This window comes from Acanthopagrus latus, chromosome 7 (assembly GCF_904848185.1).
Source record: "Acanthopagrus latus isolate v.2019 chromosome 7, fAcaLat1.1, whole genome shotgun sequence".
NCBI lineage: Eukaryota > Metazoa > Chordata > Actinopteri > Spariformes > Sparidae > Acanthopagrus > Acanthopagrus latus.
The window spans coordinates 19,470,513-19,491,444 of NC_051045.1; the positions used below are offsets into that span (position 1 = coordinate 19,470,513).

At 40.2% G+C, this 20,932-nt stretch overlaps 2 protein-coding genes and 1 non-coding gene across 4 annotated transcripts in view; 1 reads left to right on the forward strand and 2 right to left on the reverse strand.

The window, feature by feature from the left end:
- Positions 1-2,687: 2,687 nt before the first annotated feature.
- On the forward strand, positions 2,688-4,733 carry her3 (hairy-related 3). The gene is made up of 4 exons (XM_037105619.1): positions 2,688-3,656; positions 3,783-3,878; positions 4,021-4,102; positions 4,255-4,733. Exons 1-4 carry the CDS (start codon positions 3,603-3,605, stop codon positions 4,731-4,733), a joined length of 711 nt encoding a protein of 236 aa, XP_036961514.1. The 5' UTR covers positions 2,688-3,602.
- A 2,543-nt stretch (positions 4,734-7,276) lies between these two features.
- trnam-cau lies at positions 7,277-7,348 on the reverse strand. The gene has a single exon. It is a non-coding gene; the product is annotated as a tRNA-Met (tRNA).
- Positions 7,349-9,553: 2,205 nt separating this feature from the next.
- Positions 9,554-20,932, reverse strand: part of LOC119023367 (probable G-protein coupled receptor 153) — a 38,080-nt gene continuing 26,701 nt past the window's right edge. For both annotated transcript variants that reach the window (XM_037105234.1, XM_037105235.1), the window contains 3 exons: positions 18,300-18,489; positions 14,211-14,395; positions 9,554-12,062 (listed from right to left, as the gene is read on the reverse strand). In XM_037105234.1, the coding sequence (XP_036961129.1) occupies positions 11,217-12,062; positions 14,211-14,395; positions 18,300-18,489 (1,221 nt within the window). In that variant the 3' untranslated portion in view covers positions 9,554-11,216. The remainder of the gene's footprint in view (positions 12,063-14,210; positions 14,396-18,299; positions 18,490-20,932) is intronic.

Sequence of the window (20,932 nt, forward strand, 5' to 3'; positions counted from 1 at the left end):
TTGCATATTTTAACAGCGCTCTGCTGTGGCACGCAGACATGCAGTAGTCTGATAGTGCATGCTACAATACACACTGACGAAATTTATTTCAACCTTGGTCATTTTTAAATATTGCTCTACAAAATGCAATGACCTGCAGCCTATAATACATATTTAATTATTATCTAGTATTTAAGTGTAGGTGATGACATCGGAATGCATATGGTTAATATATTGTATTCTAGCCTGTGATTGCCATAATTGAGTTTTTATGTTGCTCAAACAGTCTTCTCTGTTATCTATTGTCATGCGCAAACATACTTAGGATTAACATATTGTATTCTTGAGAAGTAGCCTAAATGGAAGATGTAGATATCCTGCACTTCAGCTTCTATTATAGGCTACCCGTTTGGGTATATGCCTAACCATTGTCTTGCAAATGTCTCAGTTTCCTTCTAAGAAGAAAATAGTTTATTGCAGTAATTGCATAATTGCTTCACTAATTGTTGTTAACAAGTTCCCCAATAGTCCAATTATTACTGCAGCATTGTCAGGTCTCTGCCAGCAGGCATCCATGACAAAGGTCCGCTACGGTTAATGAATGACCTGGGGCTGAAAAGTGAAAGTGGAGCGAGAGCCCGAGCCCTTTTATAAACATACACTTAACTTGTCATTTAATGGCACTTGCATTATTATGTCCACTCGGGAAACAAGTTTCTCGTTGCGCTATTCTTATGGATAGATGATGACATTAAGACTTTTGTGAGGATTGAGGAGGTATTGGGGGGAAAAAACAGTTTTAAAGGCTGGCTGCATTGCCTCACTGCAGACCAGTTGTTATTTAAAGAAGAAAAAAAAACACCACTAACCCCTCCTTTCATTTTGCACATCTGAGTTCCCGTTTTTGACCCCAGGCAGAAAACACTAATTGAAATTATACCGAATAATCAGCGGTTAAATCTCTACACCGTGGCGCAGAATAGCAAGACATGCGACAGTTGTGATGCCATGGCTCCATGCTGAAATCAGCGCTCCACGGTCTTGTGTTAAAACCAAGCGTGAAAGAAGCAGATAATGTGGCGTCCAGGGAGGACAAAAGCCCACTTACATCGGAGCACCTCGGCCGAATTTCATACCAATTAAATGCTTCAGTATATAACACCGCAATAAGTTTTCGGTACATTTTACGCAATTAGTGTCCTCTGACACAAACCTGACATGCCTGTGCTTCGATTATCTCTTTGAATTATCAGCTGCCACGCGAAACTGCGATTTACTTGCGAAAGGCCAATAAATCTCATTTTAACACAGGGAAAATGCATCGATTGTAGGTCTATGATATATATAGTAGGTTTCAGCAGACAGATTGGGCTACGGGATTAAAAAACTAAATCTTTAAGCCCTTGGTGGCAGTCAACATAGATTTGAACATTTAAAATGTTTAATAAAAGTTCACACGTAGCAGCAGATTGTAGAAAGGCTTGTTTATCTTGTCAAAGCGGAATGAAGAGAAGAGTGGTTCACTTCAGAAGTGGAGGGAAATCTTTTGATGCCCACACGTTTGTGGTCACAAAGCAGACGAAGAGAAAAGATCAATGGCGCACCATCCTCTATAAACTGGCCTCTTTTGACGCGCGCTCTCTCTCTCCACAGACTGAATACTGAGGCCCCTCCTTCACCCGGACCCGCAGCCGTCTCAACACAAGCATTGTGTCCCGGATCAGGCAAGAAGACCTGGGCAGTTTAAGAAAGCTTCTCTCAGCGTGGTCGCGTGTCTTTCAAAATGCTCCATCTAAACCAACATTCTTTTGTCCCGGAAATTCTGAAGTGACCCCAAATATCTAAAAAATAAAATGCAATGAACACATTTACCTTCAGTACAACAGTCATAAGGCCTAGCATTCCATAGGTGAATGTTGTTATATATTTATTCATTTATTTTATTTTATTTGAACATTTTTTCAACCAGGATGGGAAGTTCTTGCCAAGACAGACAGCAGCACAAACAAAGACTTACAAAGGTTGTGGAAGAAGTACTCAGATCTTTCTATTTAGTAAAAGCAGCAATGCTATAGTGTATCTGTTACAAGTTAAAGTTCTGCATTCAACAAATGACTTAAGTTAATGTATGTAATATCAGCTAAAATGCAGTTCAAGTATACCAAAAGTACCTATGTTGTGCATTTCTGAACAATATAGCTTAGATTACTATAATTTGTGACTCATCATTTCAACTACTATCTATTCTGTCAAGTAGTTTAATCCATAACCATCCATCATAATTTATTGGTTGATTGATATTTTGTATTGCCGCATAACTAAAGTCAAATCAATGTGGTGGAGTAACAAATGCGATATTGTCATCCAAAATATAGTGGAGTAGAAGTGTAAAGTAGCATAAAATAGAAATTATATCAACATTTGAGTATAATAAGTATAATATTTGAGTACGTGTATTTAGTTACATTCCACCGCTGCTGCAAACCACACCTATAGCTTTAATTCCCCCCATTTAGTATTGTCAGATGGTCTGTAAGCACAAGATGCGCAGTGGACTTCAGTGCGCCTATAGTCAATACATTGTTTCAGCTGGTCGGACTTTCCCAAGCCTTCGCCCTTTTCAGGGAGCAGTGTGGAAAATCGGGAGGCGAGGGACCGAGGACAAGGGGCGGCCCGCGATTCTCCTCGGTGCCCCACCGCGCCTGGTATGAAGACAAAAACTGGTGACGCACAATGGCCAAAGAATCCTAAAGTGTTAAGTTTTTTAAAAATCTGGTTTGCTATTCGTGCGTTACATGTTTGTTTGCTGGTGTGTATGAAAATAAGCGCAGCTGCACCTTGTGCCTACAAAAAAGGGAGGCTAGCTGCTGGTCTGACTATTTGCAGGTGTAACACTTTTACAACAAGTGGCCACCAGAAAATCGAAATGTTGTGGGGACACGCAGGGAATTACCACGGTGCTGCCTTCGAACTGGTGGCGTGAAACTCACATATAAAAGATTGAATACAGGAGTGAATAGTGCCCACACCATGCTCACCGAGCAGAACCATTATGATTAGCCATTAGGGTTATCATGTTTACGCTTCTCTCTAGGTGTTTTGCCACACACGTTGTTTCTGGGGTATCTGCACGTAATACATCCATGGCGCAGCAGGCCACGTACTGTCTCTGATATATGGCCTGTGTATGTCTTGTGCTTTAGGTAGATAGATTTTCATGACATATTTAAGATAAATATAAACTCTGTCTGATTATACCTCTGCATTATGTATAGCTCCTGCATATCTTAACAGTAGGTTGATGAAAACTGATTCAGACTGAGCTTCCAATCAGGCGGATTTGTAATAACAATCGAATATGAGTAGAAATGACATTCAACCATTCTAAATATATTGATAAACAGCATAAAATTATTCAGTTTTTCAATGGTGCGTCTGAGCATTTGGCTGGTTTTGGCAGTCGAACAACGCCAGCGTTGCTCACTTGAGCGCAAGAGACAGGCGGGACTGTTTGCATTGAGATGTTAAGTGGGTGTCTCTATATAAATCCACTCAGGGTGACCTCCTTCATTCGTGCGCCAGAGAGGGAAAGAGATTAACTTCAAGGAAACCAGACAGACAGAATGGTGGCATCGACAGACTGCGCAGAAAAGTCCAAACCTGTTGTTGGAAACAAGGTGTGTAGAGTAACTAATAATCAGGAACTAGATGTAACCATAGGACATTTAAAAACAACAACAACAAAATGGCCCAAGTTTGTTTGATGCAGTATTAATTTTACCCGCCCTTTTCTTTCTTTACAGGTGTCTAAACCACTCATGGAAAAGAAACGAAGAGCTCGCATAAACAAATGTTTGGACCAGTTGAAATCACTTCTGGAGAGCTACTACAGCACAAGTGTAAGTATGCAGGCCGGAACTTCAAAATTTGAAACACGATGTATTTATTCGTTCATACTAAAGGGCAGATTTAATGCAAATGGTGCTTCGGTGATAACCATTTACTTGAGTAATAATCATTTGATGTTATTTATTTCCTCAGATTCGAAAGCGCAAACTGGAAAAGGCCGATATCCTGGAGCTCACCGTGAAACATCTAAGGAACCTCCAAAAGATTCAGAGCTGTGAGTTATAATCTCACATCTTACAACAGACCAAGCCATCAAATATACAAATACTCGGCTGATTAAACGTGATTTTATGGATGCTTTACCCACAACTCTATGCTCAGAGTCTGCGTGTTTCTCACCTTATGTCTTCTTTCCATTGCTTTCAGGCACCGCCAGTGCTTCCGAGTTTCCTGATTACCAAACTGGCTTCCGCAGTTGCTTGGCGAACGTCAACCAATACCTCATGATGGCAGACAACATGAACGGGAGAGACCGCTGGATGTTATCGCAACTTTCCAGTAAACTCTGCCGTTCCAGGGGGCGAGAGGAAATCTTCAGCACCATGGACAGCGGCCCGGGCCAAGCTGAGGCACAGGAGGAGGTGCGGAGACTTCTTCCATCTGCAGCTGGACCTGAGGAGAGGAAATCAGCTACATCTAAAGCTGTGAAACGCGACAGCGCAATCCCACCTCTTTCCTTACCGAGTGAAGACGCACGGCAGCCATCTGGAAACAAACAGGCTTCCCTTGCTGTGGCGCCCACACAAAACACTCATGAAAAAAGTCCAAGTCACAAGAAGCTTCACTCCGTCAGTCACAGGAATGAGGTTGCAAACACTGAGCAGCACATGTGGCGGCCTTGGTAGAGACACAGTTGTCACTGCTTGATTACATGTTTATAATTGCACTGTATAGATTTACACAATATGCTATAAATTGTATAAATGTTTTATTTTTTTTAAATAAAATTGGTGAAATAACGAATATGTGGTCTCTTTTATTAAGCTGTATAAAAATCTTAACCCTAAACTTGTGTGAAAGGGTGGTATGTTTCGTACAACATGTGATAGATTAATAGCGATTGGTGGCTGATCTGTACAATCAATATTGATTTTTCTATATAATTTCGTTTTTTTTTTAAAAAAAAAAAAAAAAAAGAGAGAGAGACAGAGTAGGTGGGTGAAAACATGATTGATTTTCGGGTAGCTGCGATGCAGGCCTCAGAAGATAACTCGACTACGTGCTTATATCTTCCAAAGTGAAAGAAAATGACATGAGCAGACTTTTGAGTCTCAAACAACTAGGTGCATTTTAGTATGTTGTAAGCCCAAAATAGCGATGGAAATAAAATCTGTCTATGTATCCACCTAATTTTGTGTTAACGATTTGGTTGGTTGGTTGATTACAAACTCTATAAACTCTGTGTGGTTGACACAGGGAAAAGAAAAGGATCCAGGAGAGTGGGGGTTGACCATGGCTCCCTCCATTCTTCTCTGGTCTCACGCATAAGTACCACAACAGTAGCGGGCAAATCAGATGCTTGTCGGACAGCACAACAATTTTCTGCTATAACCTACCGATTACACGCTCTGTTCCCTGTCTTCTCCGGTAGTTATTGGAGACGGTGAGACTATCATTTCAGAAGGGTTGAGAAAGTAAACATTTCTGCTCAAGGCTGAAATTTTAATTCCTGTCAGTTTAACAGTTTATCAGCTTTAGATGTGCGCTACACCTACAGTGTCAGAAGTAACTCCTTTTCATTTTGTCCCCGAGGACTGTTTATTACTCCCTGGTGTGCAGGACCTAATTCCTAAAACTTCAATCTCCATTAATCCTTCATCTGCTTTTTTTAAATTAAGCAAAAGACATGCATTCACCTCCAGAAAACTATTATCCAATGTCTCATCTGAAATGACTCACTTACTGAAAACGACATGACAAATTGGAGTATGAGCTTTCATGTATTTGTTTTGCCAAACAACTTGATGCACAACGGCAATTGCAGTTGTATAGGCCATATGCCCGAGACAGCAAACCTGTGTGTCATTCAGCTCCCTTCACAGTGCCCCATAGTTTTCTTCCGCTGCTTTGGCAGGGATGTCATAAAGTGTCTCTAAGGAGCAGCGGAGGAAAGGATGGCACCTTACAGCGAGGAGAATCGCTGGAACGCCCACAGCTCTTTCAGGGTGGTACACGCTGAAAAGACACTGCTGCCCCATGGAAGAGGGGCGCGCAACGCAAAACACAAAAAAAGTGCACACTGCCTGCTTGTTTTTCTTTTCTTTTTATCCTCGAAAATAACAACTAAACTCAGCTCCAGACACCCCTCTGGCAAGTATTTGTTATTCCAGCTTTTTGTTTCATTTGACCAGCTCATAAATCCCGTCTATAAATCTTTCTCTAGACTCTCTCCCCACAAAGTCAAAGCTGCTCTTTGATGAGACGCACAGAGGCCCACGGCACAAGAAAAGTTTGTTTTATCCAAGAATGGAAATGCCACGTGACTTCCACCCTGAATGCCCTTAAACTTTTTCCTGAGAATTTCTATGAACTCTTCTCGGCATTGTTTAAGTAACCTAGTTTGGTTTGCCACTATAATGGCGACGTATATTAGAGCTGAGAACCGCAGGGAGAGAGAGAATGCGTCATTAGCATCAGACTGGACCCAGTCAAGCGCTCATAAGAGAGCAGACGTAGATGAAGTGCGCTGCAGACCCCTCTGTCCCCTGCTCACTTTGCTGGTAAGTATGTCCTTGCTAGGACATTTTCAGCGCAAGTGTTGAGCACTGCCTGCCGCATGCAGTGTTGTCACTTGCTGGCGTGTGCGATTGAAACATACAGTATGCGACTCGCACAAATTAAGCGTGAAGATTACACAATAGAGCTGGCTTTGGTTCCAGGCTGTGTACAGATAGACCTACAGCACACCGTGGAATTACCTTTTGGCACGTCAAAGCAGCCGTGTCCATGCTCACTGTTGCGGCCAACTCAGGCATGTGACAGCTCCGACCTCTTCACAAAGCCGGGCCCAGGGGCTGCAGAGCAGAATCAGCTGATTACACACCTGCATCAGATAAATAGAAAACCGTGCTCTCAGTTTAAACGCGACAATTACTTTTACGCAGAAGTGAGTGTGTTTAATTTAGTTTAGAGAGCAAATTGCCTCGCATAACTAAAAGAGGAGTAGAACACGTAATTAAATGTGTTGATTTAAAGTATACGGTCTAATGAGCCTATTTGTCATACACGGCGGCGCACACCTTCATGGAATTAGCCACTGCGGAAATGACTAATGAAGAGTCTATGATCGCTAACAACATTCTCCGTTACACAGACAACAATATCTGTTCATTACCGAGTGACGCTGAAAAGATAGTGCAGTTCATGTCAAAATGAAAAACTTCCCCACTAGCAGAGGATGGTTTCGATCCATCGACCTCTGGGTTATGGGCCCAGCACGCTTCCGCTGCGCCACTCTGCTACACCTTGTCATGGGATGAACACAAATTCATTCAAACAAGGTTAACCTAAGGTGAAGTAAACGCCGTTGTCCCAAGTACAAGCAGTTTTTACTGATTTCTCTTACATGCCAAATCATTATTAGGGCTATGTGTATGACTTGTTGCTGACTAGCTAAACGTAAATTCTTTCATGTGTTAGCTAATACACCTGGGCGAGTTAACCTTACCGTTACCACTGCGTCGATCCTTTTAGGGAAAACGACACTGAATGATGACGCTGACCTTAACTGAACATAATAAAGATAAACGTAACATAATACAAAACAGTGTACCTCAGTATAGAAATGAAATGTCGAAATTAAACGCAGTAACACGCTAGCTACGTACTGTTTTTGTTTGTTTCACAAACTACGCGCTTGTGAAAAGATGACACTGCTGAGACAAGTTTGTCACCATAGCAACCGCCTCGTTGACTACGGCTGACGGACTTTTCTTTTGTTGAATGATGGGCGACCATTATGATGGTTTTAAGGTTTGTAGCGGAGGAAAAAGTCTTCTTCTATTGTGTGTTTGTTTTCTTTATTTCTTTTAATGCGTTGATTCTTAATTTTGGGAGACACATCTAGAAAGAGACAGGAAAAACAGTAGGGAGAGAGACTGTACGACATGACGCAAAGGGTCCAGGCTGGATGGTCCCACTGCGGCAAGGACTCCGCGTTCCGGCTCGTCCAGTTGAGGTGACGGGGCAGCACCTTTGGGCAACTTTTTTGTTGACTGGACATTCACCTCCATCTTTGTGCTCAACTTACATTCTCTCTGTCCATCGTTTCCACGTTACCAAACTAAAATTGCAAAAAGAAATTCCCTCATTTAAAAAGTCTACAATATATGAATAAGCAAGTATTTTTAAATTCACAAGTTTACCTGCTGAACACAAGATGTCTCCCCTTTTCACTGTAAAGGCCATCCTGTTCCATTCATTGAGGTTTATACATGATACATGTGTATGCTGAATATAGAGTGGTGTAGTCTGTAGTCCTAAAAGCAGGAACACAGACTTATCCACCCATAGTGGACTTAAATTACAGACTATTCTAACCATAACTATACAGTTTACAATTTATAACTGTGTAGGATGCTTAGTGGGGACTTCTAATATATGGCCGCAAGATTAGCTTTTTACTTCTTGAAATTTTAATCAACACTTGGAAAATCACAAAACTTGTGTCCATTTACGAATATCGTCTTGGTGAACAAAACCTGTAAATCTCATAAGCTTGCGTTTGTCACAGAGCGTATTATCGGCAATATTCTAAAAAACAATTCAAATATCTCATAGGCATTTAGTCGGGGGAACCAGGGAGATGCTAACTTCCGGGTGAGCTACAAAAATACGGCATCCCTATACCGCTCTACTGGTTGGCTCCCACACTATTTGTGATGTCACAAATCATGGTCATATTCCTGTCTCTTAAATTCAGATACTGCCTAACGAGAGGCTGGTCAATCATTTCTCATTTCATGGCGGAAGGCATCAAACCTTGGTCTTCCTCTGGGGACCGGCCTGGGTGACGCTTTCATGTGACCTCAAGCTCCTGAGAAAAAAAAAATCTGTATAAAGCAAGGAGAGACTAAAATATGGATGCATACTGCTGTTGTACAGTAACAAATATGGTGAATCTGCCAAAAAAACTTCCCAAAAACACACTCCGAAGCATCATCTTGTGAATTTAATCAGTCATATCTTTTTAACAAAGTTATCATCTGAACAAGAAAAATCATAACATTTAACATCATTCATATTTGAGTCATAAATCTTTGTATATGTTACAAAATTATATTTTAATATTGTAAACACAACAAAATGCAAAAACTCTATGACATAGCAAAGTTTGACAGGGGAAAGTGATGTTCTGCCTCCAACTAAAGATACATTTCAGCTCATTTGTCCAATTGAAAAGGCTGCACTTGTGTGAGGTACACTAATACATGAGAATTAAAACTAAACATTTAAATGACCGCAGATGAGTGAAAACATGTGCACAACTTTATTACTTGGATGGTAACAGCAAAAAAGTTCCACAACTAATAAGGCTGTCAAAGGGGATATTTCCATTTCATATTGTCCTCATAGTCTTGTCTTTTACAGGTTACACCAAATAAGCGCAAGTACATTCATGTTAGTAGTGACTGTCAAAGCCCAAAGTTGATTCTGCAATTATTTCTTTCAGTCAGATAATTATCACATGAAAAGTTACTTGACCATTTAAGAGTGTACTTTGTAAAATTAGCTCCATTGTTAAATTCACTCTTCATCATCCACTTTGAGTGAGAGTGCTGAATGGCAGTTATGGGACATTTATAGGGCATTTCACTGATAATTTAGTAACACAGTTTGTGTTCTTGAACTTTTACACTTTGCTATAATGTGAAATAATCACATTCTCTGTCCAAATTATATTTATGAAAAAATTAATGCACCTAACTTAAACTTCCCACAGTATCCCTTACTGAGGCGCCGGGAATGCTAACATTTTGATTAACATTAGGCTACTTCATGGGACTTCGACACATCAGGTACAAAAAAGTCACTTCACACTTGAATAACCTCACAGAATAGCACCGTTCGCAGTCTTATGAAGGATTATGTTACATTTTCATTCAAATTACAATGTTCCTAATTCATGCTATTGTTTTGTGGGTTTAGGTGTTACACCAGCATTACAGTTATGCTGTGTATAGTCAGCCTGACAATCTGTGATTATTCTACGTTTGGACCAGTTAATATCTTTTAGAAAAATCTTTAAAAACAAACAAAAAAATGGCGCTTCTAACACATTACTGACACAAATTAAAGGGTGAGGTCAGGCTGACGTGCTCATTTGATGAGGACAAAGCACCATTACCTGCTGTATTGGTCTGATGTTCTGTGTGGATATATCCAGTGTAATAAGCAACTGTTGTGCCTGATGATGCCCAAGATAACACAAACATTGAAATAATAAAAACTGGGATAAAATGTACTGAGCAAAGGTCTCATTAAACAGAAAAGTACACCAAGCCCATAAATCCATTATCCTTCATATATACATGAGATGTCAATCTTTAAAACTGACTGCACATTTTCAATAAGAATTTAGGGGTCTTCACGTAATATCTCAATATCTCACACAGTAACTGTAAAACTAGGCATTTAAGAGTTTGGGATTACCACTCTCAGTTTACTTCAACATGGGGTGCTTGAAAAAAAGTGTTTCACGTGTTGTGAATAACAATGTTAATAGAAAAGTTGTACATCATGATCAAAATAAAACAAATATGTATAATGTGTCGATCTCAAGGTAAAAGGGCAGTATTCAGGAAAGTTTGGTTTGAAAGCAAATGTGTCCATACAACAAAACACACAGTCATTACAGGCCAAATAATAACGTCAAGTTCTTAAGTGCAAAAGAAAGAAAGGAACACCGCCCTAACAACTAACTCCTCCAATTCTTTGAGCATTTCATTAAAAACAACATCAAACAGCAAAAAACAAGGCGTGGGAATGTTCACCCTATTTAAAAACAGGTTTGTGTCAGTGCTGACAAAAAAAAAAAATATCAGTGGATATCTTGTGACGTGAAAGCTGAATAAAAGGACCACCATACCCTTTCACCAGCCAACATATGAAAGCAAAGTTAGGCCCACTCAGAAATGATGTCCAAAGCTCCCAAAGCCATTTAGCATAGCAAGTATTGGTGGTATTTATAGTAAAAGAAAAAACTGGCACATGTAAAAAGGCCAAATAATCCAGTAGGTCACTTTCCCATAAGCAAGAAAATTCCAGTGATTTTCATGTCGATAATAACTTCAGTCATAATGTTGATATTAACTAGGAAAAGCTTGCTTTTAGGTTGCGGAGCCGACAGAGTCAGAGTGAAACGTGATGTATCCCGAGGACGATACCGAAGGCGTGCTTACAAAACTGTTTGTGCTTCCTTTACTCTCGCCTTTATTCAGGTGCTTCTGAGACCCCCAGTTAGCTCCAGCTCCAGCACCAGCCCCGGCTCCACCGCCTGTCCTTGGCCTAGAGTGCCCCGGAGTCTGCTGGCTGCGCCCGGGTGAGCCACCTTCACACTGATGTTTCCCATCTCGTGGGCGCTCCGGGCAGCCTTTACCAGAGCCACAGGCTCCGGGGCTCTTCTTTCCAACAGGTCTGTCTGGTTTGGGGGAACCCTCAGGCGAGTTGCCCCGACTGCTGCTCCTTTTGTGCTCTGACAGCCGCCTGAGCGCCTGAGGCTCACGCTCAAAGTCTGTGAGAGGGAAGTGAGGAAGGATGACTGTCTGCTGTTCATACACATTGGGGATAAGTGAGATGGTGGATGTGCGCCGCGGGCTCTTCCTGGGGCTCGGCAGCGGCGTCTCATCTATAAAGTTTATCACCTCGTCGCGGCTGAAACACCGCAGCTCGTCCTCGTAGCGCTCCCCGCCACAGACCACACGCGGCAGGTGCTTGAGGGAGTGCATACTATCCTCAGAGCGTCGCCGCTTGCGGTGCGGGTGATGGTGATGGTGGCTCTCCTCGTGGTAGGAGACCAGGCTGCTCCTGCGCCTCTCGTGGCGCGGTAAGGTGGAGCTGTAGTGGGCACTCACTATCATGTCCTCGGTGGAGCCCCATCGGTGAAGGTATGAGGGGATCCGGTCGCTGGTCCACATGTCGGTTTCGTCGTGGGAGTATCTTCTTGTAGGGGGCACCTGAACGCAACACACAGACCAAACCCTTCAGTCTATCGGTCATTTTGACAGTCATTCACCTAGAACTCTACAACAACACATAATCAGCTAGCATTGTGCCACTGCATATTATATAAATAGCATTACAAACTTTAATACACTTACATTATCAATTAGAAAAAGTGTTACATGTAGGATTCTTCAAGGTTATATAACACTGTTTTGATCAAGTCCCAATCAACTGCTCTGCTTAAAGATTTGGGCTGATGACATAGAGCTCAGTGAATACAATCAAACAGGCTAGTTTCAGAAGTCATTCTACTTTTGATACACTGATTTCAGCCATTATTTTTTATGCAAAATCCTACATGTCCAACAACTGCAGTGCAATTTTAACTTATTTCTTTAATCTAATCCCTCAGACATGAAGGTTTTAACACTCTAACATGCATCAGTAAGGTTGTAAACGGTCTACTATTCACCTCCGTTATATGGAGATGAAAAATGCATAGGTTAATAGTTCCCTACATGTTATACTCACATGCCATTCTGTTCTGACAACTATGCAAGAGAGAGAGGGTTTGTCACAGTGACGTCAAGAGCCACAAGATTGATATCAGTCTGCCCCCCTGTGGTGGGTTTTAGTAAATGCAGAGAAATGAGACAGCAGACGATACAGTAGCGTTGAGTGGGTTAGGTGGGAGAGCTGAACAGCAGAGGGCAGCACGGGCATTAGAATGAGTTAGGATGCAGGACAGACTTGGCAGGATGTAGAGAGAGACAGAGAGAGAGACCAACACACAACAGCCAATAAAGCCAAAGAGGCTTTATTCTGCAATCAAGCCACTTGAGAAGTGCCATAGCATTTCTCAAATGGAGGTGCTACTTGATAATGATTTGAAGGGTTTTGTTGATTCGGGGTCTAACTGGGCCTTCACCCTTGGAGCAGCATCAAAAGTAGTGTGACCGTAACACAGTTCAGCCAGTCTTCCTGTAACTGAAATCAAAAATGCACCTTATTTGTCTTGACCATCACACATACACAGCAAGGAGTAACACAGCTAACTATCACTAAATATATATTTACATATCACAATCAACTGAATCCACTGTCATGCGAAGAGGTGTATCGGACACAAAAACAATGGGTGGAGTAATGGTTTGGTCTCATGAAGTGATAGCTACTGTATACATCTCTGTTTCAAGGCTTCTTAAAAAAGTCAAACTGAATAGAGATCCAATCCTGTAGGAGCACTGGTCTTCAGATGTCCATTATAATATCATACTTTTGAGTTATTTTTATTCAAGTAAAAGTAAATGCTTTGGGCTGCAGGCTACATCGAGAAAAGTGAAGCCCTTGTTAGGTTGTTTTTGACAAAGATGACACAGAGTTAAGATGTTTTTTTCAAATGTTAACATTGTGTTGGTTGCATCAGTTGATTCTAAAGATAGATATTCTCACCACAGTCTTCCAGGCCAAGATCAGTAAGATTTTTTTAAATCACCATCACTGATTTAATCAATTAATTTATTCAAAACTGATTTGATATCTGATTCTAGGTTATTTGTACTTCACAGAGTTAAGCCAGTACATTAATCCAAAGAAGAAAAAAAGGTTTTGTTGAATTGTCCTAGAAGGCTGCATGTTAGAACACATTTTGGTGTTAATGCAGGCTGAAAAGGAGCATTTCAGAGCTCTGCATCTGTCTGTGATGGATGCTGGATACAATGGACACAATGCTTTTGGGTAGAACATGAGCAGATGTTTATAGTGCTTTCCTGAAACCTTGAGGGATTCCTGAAAGGTAGAAGGTAAGTCAGTTACTTAAGTCTTACCCTCTTACAAAATAAAAATGTAGTCAACTGCATGACTAGGACACACTAGTCGATAAATGAAGCACATCTAATATGTTGATGGGACTGCCGATGGTCATATTTACCGAACATTAGTCAGCAGGAGTATTTATTTATTTATTTTTATTCATGTCATGAGGACTGGATCTCACGGAGAGATAGCTGCACAAAATGTCTGATGATTCCAGAAAACTCAAGCAAGATACTGTCAGGGCCCACAAGGCCATTTCACCATGCACATAAGCAATGAAGTGTCATTTGAAAATAGTTCAATTGATCAAGTAAAAGAAATGAAGAAAATCAATGAAAATATACCTGCAAATACTGCATTTTATCTTCCTGTTGTTCCCTCAATGGATACCCTTGCGGAACCCCCCTTTCTAAGGTTGAGAACTCATACTTGGCATTACGGTCTACCGTCACGATTTCAGGCGCCGAGCTATAGTCATATGGTCTGTCATATATTAAGTCAGCATGAATTCCTCCATCTTGGCTGTTTTCTGCAAAGTGCAGAAAAGCACGAGCGTCAGGATTAGAGAGCAACGAACTCAATACACAAGACAGACAGACAGACAGACGAATAGATAAGAGAGACAAGTTCAATCGTTCTCTGTTTGTTGACTTTCCCTACGGGTCTGCTCAGGAATATGAGGTTTAGATCAGATAATGTTTTGCTTCAAAAATGACTAATAATTGTAATGTTTAGAAAGGGCATCAAAAAGGCCCCAGATTGGTTCTGAATTCAGAAACCTTGTCAAATGGTTGCATAGAGAATCTTTGAAGGAACAGGGCTTACATTCTGAAGAATATTTTAAAAAAGAAAAACAAAAATGTGTATGTGTGTGTAAATTACTGCATTCATGTTCATTAAAGATCAATTGGAGATGGGTGTTAAATGCTGATCTTGAGGAAAATGTTGGCCAAAAAGATGAAAGATGAAAAGTAGCTATTTTGCACAGGCAGCTTGGCATGCAAGTCAGAGGCTTTGGAAAAAAACAGGAAACAATCCTTATACATACAACTGTGATGAGTTATACATGGCAAGCCCTCTGGAAAAAAGCAGAGAACTGGCAGTGTTAATTGTCACACAGAATATGGACTGCCCTGTGTTGTTTTATGGCTCCTGCTGGACAATGAGCAGTTATCAGGGAGGGTGTCAGGAGGGAGAGGATCAGAAGGTTTGGAGGGTTAGAAACAGGAGAGAAGGGGTTCAGATCGGGTGGAGTTTAAACAGTGCCAATAGAAAAGAAAGACAGATGGTTCATACTGTCAGCAGTTTGCATGAATTGAGGAAATTTGGTCATGGACTCAGTCCACAGGCCTCTCTGTGATTATCATGTGACCTAATTTTGGGACCAAATTTTGTTAAAGTGTCTGTGATTTTTTGGTGAAATGTTTAATTTTCAGCCCTCTTGGAGTGCATTCACATTAGTGTGATGGAAGAGGAAAGTCTTGGACCACTTTCTTTCATTTTCATCTATTAGTCACATATTTACTGAATGCAGTGTGTTTAAGAATCTGCCTTTGAATAGATTTTGCTTTAAATCACTATAATCTGACCAGTAGGTGCGAGTCCTCAAATAAAAATAAATAAAAAAAACAAAAGAGAGAAAACAAAAACAAGCATGTTTAAAAATAATTAATTTTGTATCTATTTCAGTTGCATTTTCTCAGAAAAATGTTTTTGTGTATCCCTTTGTGACTTGAGGGAAATATGACCATCATAATGACATGAAAGTGCTTTTCAGCTTTACTGCAATCGTTCCAGTTTCACTCCGGATCCAAACAAATAAATGGAGAACCATTTATTTTGCTGTTCTCTCATGCCAGGGATTTGTAGAGGAAGACTGCCCAGATCAAATGCATTAGAGTGAAAAAAGAAAACAGTGCTGTAAGGTAAAAATGTCCTTTGTCCTTTTTTTGTTTTTTTTGTTTTGTTTTTTTTACATCAATCTCATAGCAGGGTACAGTAAAGCATTTTATAAAGCACACAGCACAAACAAAAACACAGAAAAATATACTTTAGTATTGAAAGTTATGTTACACAGACACTTGCCACTTCAGTTACATTTCCTGACAATAAAGGTCACATGATAGGTCACATGATAACATTTGACCACTGATTTCAGACCTCAGACTACATCAAAGTATATTGTAAGAAATAATGGCCATTCAAAAGAGACCAACTAACATTATTTATTTACCAACATGTACAAACACTATAATCAAATGTATTAACCCCTCATCACCAATCATTTCACCAAATGTAAAAAATGCTCCATTAAATACACCAAAATGTAAGTAATCATTCTAGTTTTTTTATTATTTAAATCAATTTTATACATTATTTTGAGCCAGAAAGGTGTCCACAGTCCCCCCAAAAGGGATAAATACAGTAAATAAATCACTTCACTTCAAATATATTTGCTGTTTTAATAATGACCAACTTTAACAAACAGATTCACAGCAAATTTGATATCATATCAATATATTTTGGCAATCCTGCATCATCATCACCTTGAAGCCAGTTCAGATCAATGATTGGGGACAAGTCAAGATTATTGACAGTAACAAAAAAATGTAGCATCGCTATTTCTGGTGTCTTTATTTTGTAGCTTGATTGGTCAGACTTGACAAGACTTGATACCAATGACAGAGAGTAACTGCACAGTTTAATATTTGGAACACCAAGCAGAGCAGCCACAGAGGTCGAGGGTGTGAAGCAGCAGTAATCATGAGTGCTCCAGAATCAAGGAGCAATTTAAACCGGCATCATAAAGTAGAAATCTTCCTTCAATTTCTCCTTTCTCTTGTAGAGGTGTCACAATTCTCCAAATCCACAATTCAGTTTGACTTTTGATTTAAAGGTCACTCCCAATTTGGTTTGGTTTCCAATTCAAACATTTATTTCTGTACTGATGGTTCTGTTTTTTGTTAAACTATCGCATCTGGATTTCTTAAGCTAAAAAAAAAAAAAAAAACATTGCTTTTAATGCCTTAACAACTGACACTTACATTTCCTTTCTTCTTTAAAAAGACATGGGTAGGCCCATGGTGATATTTTGCATGTTAGGTTTTGACAAGTTCAAATAATATTCACTAACAATAAAGAATACCACCCTTCTGGGATTAACAATAAACAAAATATGAAACTTTAGTTTGTTGCAAAGTTTGATTTCTCAAAATGTGCTCTGAGTGAACCTCCTTCCCAAACAAAACTATAAAGGATGTCTGAAAAAGAAAGTAAACCCCTATCTTCAACACGGTTGAAATGACCTTTAGTCAGTTGGTCGTCTTCCTGCACTCACGAAAACTGACTAGACGTAAATCTGCAGGCTACCAGAAAGCTAACTGTGCTGTCACCCTAACCCTGTGAGAATCGCTGAAGCTGCTTTGGATCTCGAAATTGAAAGCTCATTTTTATCGATTACTTAGATTGTGACACTCCAAATCTGTTATCTAATGATACACCTGAGATTCTTGAGAATGCTAGCTGACAGTCAGTCATCTTTCCCAAGATCCCAAGCCTGTCACTATCACAAGCTTTTCCTCACCAAAAATCTATCATTGTCATACCATTTCTATGCTGAAAAGTGGCTGCTGAAACCACTTGTCATCTGTTCAAATACATTCATATTTGTGTATATTGTGCTATGTCACAATGTTACCATGCTACTGACATACAGTATGAACTTGCTGTCAAATCCTGTGATTTGCTGTCAAATCTTCACACAAAAAGCTATTTTAACAGAGCAGCACCTTTTCTCTGCATCATTAGGGGGAAAAAGGCTTTTCTTGTCACAAATCGTTGATGTTAACTGGCTCAGATGGAGGTCTGATCATTTACTATCTTGTCCATTCGCAGTCATGATGCAATACGAAAGTGGTATTGTAAATGAATCAGTGAGGATTGTAAATCACAGAGATGACACCATGCTATACCAAGGTCAGAGGAGATCTCCATCAAATAATCAGGCCATTTACTTTAGAATTGTTTAGCTATATACTCTATATACTCGAACCTCTGTTCCCTTCCTGCAATATTGCTGCACTCAATTTTCCCAGTACAAGTACTCCTTAGGCTAAGAGGCAAAACTATTTTGGTTGATAAATCACATTTGTCACTGTGATTCCTGTGGCCAAAGACAGCTCAGAACACTTCTCAACACAAACAAGTCTGTGTGTCCAAACCAGTCTTTAACTGTCAATTGGATTTTGTGAACTCAGGCAAATTATCTGCAATTTCACTTCAGCGTGTCTCTGCAAAAGCATGCCAAATTGTCTTTGGAAGCACTATGAGTTGTCTTAGGGCATAGGAATTATCATCCTTATCGTCATTTTCAGGTGAAGAGGAAGGGAAAAAAAGAGGTAGGACAGGGAGGGAGACGCATGACTGTTGCTTACCCTCGTCCACGTCGTCGTTGGACATGATGGCGACGCACTTCTCCCACACCATGCGGATGTCAGCCCGATAGCGGTCACAAGCCCAGAGGAACATGGGCAGCAGGATGGACTGGGCGATGGAGCACCACAGCACACACAGCACCATCCAGTTGTAGGAGCGGTCAAACTTCAGACTGGCAAAGCTCACCACCTTGGCAGAGTCAGCAAAGGGTTGGAAAAGATACAAACAGATTTTATACTGTGTAGCTATGTATTACTTTAAACTCTGTAGACACATCACACTCAGTTCACCTCGATTACGTGGACAGGTCAGGAGACAGTATGCACTATTGCTTTCCAAAGTTAGCAATAATACATCTCATCAATTTGCCAAAAGACAACGCTGACGTCTTGTCTTTTTTATCTTTTCTATTGATTTATTTTTCATGTAAATAGGTGTATGTATCAATAAAACCAAACTTTCAGACATTCCTGACAATAAAGTATTGTGATACATTCATGACTTGAGAGGACTTATCCCACAGGATCGCTAGAAAGTCTCATGGATTAGGTTAAAGGAGATGGAATGGGACTACAGTGCTACAGAAAGACAAAAAACGTAAAGTTTTTTTTTTTTAGCAATATAGCATCTAAACCTATTCTAGCAGTAACCCAAAATAAAATTATCAATGTGAAAATGAACAAAATATGTTGTGTAAGAGCTCATAGTTGCCGACTGAAACAACAGTTCAGAGTCCAAACGACATTATAGAACATTTCTGTGAATAAATATAATATTATGGACAAAATATGGTGCAACTGCCTACTCTTAAAATATGAAACATCAACTAACAGAATCAAAAAACTTCTACATACAAACACTGCAGTGGAAATGATTTTGGTTCACATTAACATGACAGACCCTGCATCACAGAACTTTTTCTGAAACTTTTTGGGCTCAATTCAGTGAAAGAGCTGACATGACATGTCTCTGTTAAAACTTTTAAGAGTTACTTGCTTTAACAACACACACGCAATTTCTAATACTCAAGCCATAGTTGTCTCAAAATGCACTCGCTACAAAGAGGCTGAGTGTCCTCAGAGAGCACAAAATACTGAAAGTCATCCCTCAGATCCAGTCCTATCCAGTATATTAGTAATTAACCAATGCTACGAGCTTTAAACATACTGTGACATATGGTATACAGAACACATATGAACTAACGCTGTTAATACATAATGATCTTCTTTTTCAACTGGAATAGTAGAGAAATACAACAGATAAAAGAAAAAGTTAAAAGTTGCATCTAATTATCTTATCTTATTATCTGAATTAACCGTTCATTTCATCCCTGCATTCATCCACTGCTCTGCTCCTCAGTGTGGGGAAAGGTGACCTCGTTTCGGGCACGACCCCTTTTAGCACCAGAGATAATGTGGGTTCTGTACCTCAGTGAAGTAACGGAGAGCATTATCTGATCATTAAAGTCGACAGGATCAGCGTCTAATCCTCGTCTCTAATGCATTGGGGGCCGAGACACTGATCAGATTGATGAACTCAAACTCATTATCACCTCCTCTGGTCACACCTCGAACTCGAGCGGCGGCCACACACAGCAGCGTCACCGCAAGACCTGATGAAGTTATGAAGTCCCAACCTGTTATTGATCTCAGTGTGTCTAAGCCAGGAAACCACAGGACGGTGGAGACAACAAAAAGTCTTGTGTTTTGTCTTCCTGTCGGAACACATGCACTTCTGATTTTAACACACTTTCATCCAAAGAGCTGAATAATTGAGTGCAGACCCAGCCTAACACTTGAAACACTCACTCTGACATCACAAAATCTCATGATGTTTCCAAGTGTGGAAAAACTAGCATATTGTTTTGTTACAGCTAATGTATTTTCCACTGTTGTGCGCTTATTTTGTTCTCTGAAAAGCTCAAAGTGGTGAGTTCTTATCAGTGTACCACAGTGTTTTAAACTGTAAATATAAGCTCCGACAGCCCATGAAAGTAAAAACAGGATCAAATGACTTTTACAAACTTTACTATGAGACTATTTGCAGAGGCAATGATGCAACCACTAATATTACCAGGAGTTATATAATAAGTGTTGGTGTTGCATAATGGTAATTTCTTAGGTAAACAGCTACCCGATGGCCGTATGATAACACTTTGGAGATTCAGCGCTGGGATTAAGTAGTACGTCGACTCACTGGCCAGCTCTTGAGAACGTGATCAAATAATTTTTGTTTTGTGTTTTTGCTTTCCCACATTGGTGATTCTATTATGGTCTGTTCATATATCTACACCTCAGTATTCCACTGTGTAATGCCATATGTGTCTGCGTGTGTTTCAGCTTTCCATGCATTTAAATAGCTCATTACAAAAGGTAACAGCGACAGCGAGCACAACGTGTTGTTGTTTCTACCACGGCGCTGGAAATATGAGCTTCCATTGGTGCTGTGCTCCCTACTCTGTAATGCACACACATCCGGAAACCTAATAGGAAGTTGTTGTAAAAGTGATACCTCACTCTCTTTTCTTAGCCACTACAAGAGGGCAGTTTCACCCCCGATCCTGAACTCAAACATCTCTGTACGGAGGAGTGATATTGACAAGTAATAATGTGACATGCACACTAATTAACAG